The sequence below is a fragment of the Lolium rigidum genome, chromosome 6 (assembly GCF_022539505.1).
Source record: "Lolium rigidum isolate FL_2022 chromosome 6, APGP_CSIRO_Lrig_0.1, whole genome shotgun sequence".
In the NCBI taxonomy this organism is placed as follows: domain Eukaryota; kingdom Viridiplantae; phylum Streptophyta; class Magnoliopsida; order Poales; family Poaceae; genus Lolium; species Lolium rigidum.
Genome location: NC_061513.1, coordinates 324,376,711 through 324,381,519, shown reverse-complemented (window position 1 = coordinate 324,381,519; position 4,809 = coordinate 324,376,711). Strand labels below are relative to the sequence as shown.

At 46.6% G+C, this 4,809-nt stretch overlaps 1 protein-coding gene across 1 annotated transcript; it reads right to left on the bottom strand.

The window, feature by feature from the left end:
- Nucleotides 1–229: 229 nt before the first annotated feature.
- On the bottom strand, nt 230–4,250 carry LOC124666980. The gene is made up of 2 exons (XM_047204314.1): nt 4,172–4,250; nt 230–1,775 (listed from the first exon to the last, which is right to left on the bottom strand). The coding sequence occupies exon 2, from the start codon at nt 1,746–1,748 to the stop codon at nt 672–674; it is 1,077 nt and encodes a 358-aa protein (XP_047060270.1). The 5' UTR covers nt 1,749–1,775; nt 4,172–4,250; the 3' UTR covers nt 230–671.
- Nucleotides 4,251–4,809: the final 559 nt, after the last annotated feature.

Genomic DNA, 4,809 nt, shown 5'->3' with positions numbered 1-4,809 from the left:
CATTGAACCCCACAATCCACCTTGAAGGAGGTCATTAATCATGAAATAATTTGATAGTATCAGTTTTGATGCAGGCCGTCGTTAAAATATGAAAATATGAGCAGCCGTAAAGATTTGCACATGATAGTGTCGTGTGTCCAGCGGAGATACCACATCGCTTGTACAAAAGTGGACTGAAATACTAAATGATACACCCGCAGGCTGCATGTTTTACTCCCTGACTCAAAGATAGCCAGCAACAGCTTTGATATACAATAAAACCATCAACATTCAACATGGATAATAAGCTCGCAAATCAAATCAGCCATGCAATCCAGCACGACACAAGGGTACAAATGACACAAGTAGCAGCAATTGCTAAATAATAATCTGTCCGTGGTTTACTTTGATCAAGAAAGAAATGCAAGGGCATTACCATCAAAATCCATGCAATGCAGCACAGGAAAAACAGCGCTGCTTTGGCCCCAACTGTATGCAAAAGCATATACATCGCCACAACAGAGATCTCAGTCCAACCTGTATCCACTGTTGCTGTCTCAGCGATGAAACAAAGCCAAAGGAAGAAAAACAAGACTGATGAACCTCGGAGAACCAGGTCGCATCGCCCATCACAGCTGCATTATTTCTGACTAACTCACGCATGGATAGAATGGACAGACCCCTCAGGAAATTTAATCTAAGTTCTCACGTGTTGGCCGTACATGAGTCACCATAGAGTGGTGCCGCCGTGGAGCTCTCCCAGGGGCTCGAGCAGCACCAATTCGCTGTACCCTTTGAGTGCTAACTGATTCTTGCTGAATATCAGAAGAACCAACTGCATTAGTTGAGAAATTACGCCTAGGTCTCTCCCTGTGCCTTCTGTGAGCCCTGCTGTGTGAGTCTCCACTTGCGACTCGCCTGCTATGGCTAAATAAGGATGCTAGAAAGTCAATGCTCTCATCCAAACTACCCTCTGAGGACTCATAGAAGTCAATCCTCTCATTCAGAGTGCGATCGAGAGACGTGAAGAAATTGAGTCTCTCATCAAACTCAAATTCATCCCCATCAGCAAACATAGTGTTGTTGCTGCCGCCATTCAATTCAAGGACATAATCCCCCATAATCACAGCTCCTGGGTTGGAAGCCCTGATAGTGCTGATTGCATCCTGGCGCTCTCTTTCACATTCAAACTTCTTCCACTCACTTGCAAGTGCAGGATCAACTTCACGAGCTTTTGCTGAAGGGTGCTTGGAGTTCACATGCTTGCAAAGTTCTTTATATGAACCAACGAATGAGCAGCCATCATGCACACACGCTCTCTTCTTGCGGTTGAGATACTGACGGGCTGGTTCAACGACAGTCCATCCTTTGACCTCCCCACGGCACAGAGGGCATGCAAGTTCCATTGTAGATGGCTGCTTGTCTGCGGGAAGGCTAAGTGCAGACTCAGCAGGAACACCAAGGGCTAATTTCTCTTTCGCATAAGCTTCTTTGAAGTGCTCAAGACAGTTAGAGTGATGGTAGTTGGTGCCACACATATATGGTCGGCAACCCTTGTGGTGAGCAGTACAGAGGAGGAGGACGGCATCATGTGGATGCTCCAAGCACACTGGGCAAGTAGCACCTTTCCATTCTCTTTTCTCACAGGCCGACGGCAAATCAGTCTGTTCGCCTATTTGTTTTGTCTTCCAATAGCAGGAACGTCCCTTAGATGAAGATAACCTACGTCGATGAGCTGGGACGTTTCGGGCTTTTGAAGATCTCACCATGCCTTAAAACCTGGGAGTGCAAGGGAACTGCAAGAATGGAAAGACAGATATAAGTTAGGTCATAAATTTAACTACAACTTCTTCATTCTATGCGATATTATAGACAAAAACTTGCACTAGTCAATTATGGACATCATTTAAGTTAGAAACTTCAGATATTCTGTAAGCAACGGCTTAAATAGTCAGGAAATTTACACATGTTTTAGCAACAGTACAGTTAGGGGTAATGACAGTCTAAGAGATTGATAGGACAAAGCTATATATTGTTATATTCCTGCATATAGGAGGGTCGAAGATTTGTCCCGATAAAGCAAGTACTGGGGAAGGGTTCACATGCTAGCTACCCTGGTCCAACTCTCTAGCCTTGGCAGAAACTCTCCAAGCCTCAAACCCTCACTTCGACCAACAGGAAACTCGAACTTTGCACCAGCAGGAAACTCGAATTTCACATGGACACACCGACAAGAAACTCGAACTTTGAACAAACGAGTGGCTCGCATCAGTGGGAAGCTCGCACCACACATCAGCAAAAGGTGGTATGCTGAGCAACTTGCCTTCAAGAACAGTAGTGCATATAGGGTCAGACTAACAAATGGCCATAGGTAAAAATTGTAACTTCCTCAACCCTTCACCAAAAGGTTCCAATTTCTGAAATAGAGTTTTTTTTTCCTTTCCATGCAACACCTTTTGGTCCTTTTGCTGTTTGCGAGTAACTTTACGTCAGGCTGCAAATGTACACGAGCGGGCATTTTCGCCTCAACTTTCCTGCACGCTCCATGAAGGTCTTTGTATGCGGACAGGGTCACAGGGGTACTACATGTTCGTTCTCTAGCCTTGTCGCTACAACAGCAAGAAATTAAGTAATGCCTCCCCACAATTACATGGCAGGAGGAGTGTCCAGCACGAGGGGCTGTGTTTAGTGCTCTCACCGCTACAATTAGTGCTTTATCTTTATCATCAAACCATACCACCTCAACATGACTTAATAAATGCACAAACTAGCAAAAAACTCCATCAGACATAATGATAAGAAATGAAATTAAAAGCTAAAAGCATTTTTTTTATTGTTATCCAAAGACAAAAGATGTATTTTTTAACAGAATTATTTATGTTTTTGGCAAAGAGACCAAATTTAGAACAAAGAGATTGTTTTCACAAGATGTTATGTGGGGAACTCCTTGGGAGAGGACGAAGCCCATAAAACAGCCACACCTGAGTTGGAAGGCCAGAAAGAGGTCATGACTTCTAATCAGGAAAAGAGTATTTTATTGCTAGATTGAAGTCAGTTCAATAGAACCGGCAGGATTCACATCCTGCAAGAGAGTTTGAGTAGTTGTATCTGTTGAGGATACTAAATTCTTGAGTCGCCTATACAAGGCCCCCTAGCTGCATTGACTGACACAAGCTATCAACAAAGTAATCTAGTCCCCGATCTCTTTCTGATCTCTCCTATGCTCGTTAGCTTCTCTGTCCGCACACCAGATACGCCCCGCCCCCCTCACCGATGACTCGTAAGTGCTTTACCGCCTCCTCGCCACGGATGCCCTTTCAGTCCATAGGCTCTATCACTAGAAATGGCCAGAAAAGTATAGTAGCAAAACAACATTACTACTCGCCTTTTGGATAAAACGTGCTAAGAATATGTTGAAGCGGACAAATATGACATGATGACCAACTCCTCATCTTATAGACCTAAATACTTAAAATTCCACACAAAAAACCATTACAGACTTGAGATGTGTAAAACATGACCATATTTGAAATAGCAAGCATAGCACAAAATGTGTGAATAAGGTGCAAACAGAATAGCAGCATAAAAATCGCTATTTATAGGGAAAGTGTATTTTGCAGTTTCGCATTATCTGTATGAAGCACAATTAGAAGGTTGCTCCTTTTAAAATAAAACAGAGATTTACACAACTACAACAAGCCAAGATTAACAAAGGATGTACTAGTATTTCTCAGTAGGGCACCACTGCATCACCAGCAAGGTACAAAAGGTGGGGGCTTTATAGCGTCAAACCAAAAGAAACACTACCGTAACAATCAAAATCCCGAAATAGTTAGTCCGCAATTCACAAATCTATGATTAACGATAACATCCGAGGGCAAAGCATATGGGTGAAACGACTGTGCACGAGAAACTATAAGGCAGTAGATGCAGGGGACGAGGGTGGGTGGGAGACTGGGAGGGGGAGGACCGAGGACGGCCGGAGAAGTAGGAGTGGGAGGGGGTGCGAGGGGGACGTGAGATGCGCCTCCTCTGAGGGGCGCGTCGGCAGAAGGGAACGACGGACGGATCTTGTACCGGCGACGAGGTGCAGATGCAGGAGAAGAGTGGATAGGTAGGGGAGGGGTGGGGTGGGGAAGGGCGACGGGAGAAGAGGGGGCGAAGAAGAGAGCGAGGGGGATGGAACCTGTACCTCCACAGCGGCGAGGCGCGGCGGCGATGCGGACGGCGGAGACGTGGGCGGGATCTCTGGAGAAGTCTCTCCAGAGGGAGTCGTGTCAGCAGTGGGTACTGAGGAGCGACTTAACTTTCCGGAAGAGATAATTCCAGCAAAATTAGGCGATTTGCACAAAAATAACCCAAAAGTGAAAGAAAAGCACAGACTAACCCTCCGGCGAAACTATTTCACCCATCTAACCCTTTTGTGTGGTGTTCCTCTCATCGGCGCCACACATGCAAGTGTGGCACCCCTCCTGCCGGCGCCACTCTCCCAGCCGACGTGGCGCTCTCGACGCTGAGCTGGTGCGCCGATCCGACGTGGCAGCATGTGTGGCGCCCCTCCCATCGGCGCCACACTGTGGAACCTGTGGCGCCGCTCGGAAGGGCGCCACACATCCACTTAAGTGTGGCGCCCGAGCCGTCCCAGCCCGATCCTCTTCTTCTTCTCTCTTCTCTGTTTCTTCACGACTCCAAGGCGGCCGGCGATTTCTCCTCCTCCCCCCCCCCCCCCCCCCCACCAAATCCACCACCAAATCATCAGATCTGTCCGGCCAATCTGTTCCCCATCCATTCCTCAAGGTAATCCCCTTCGAATCCTTCACATTCATCCAC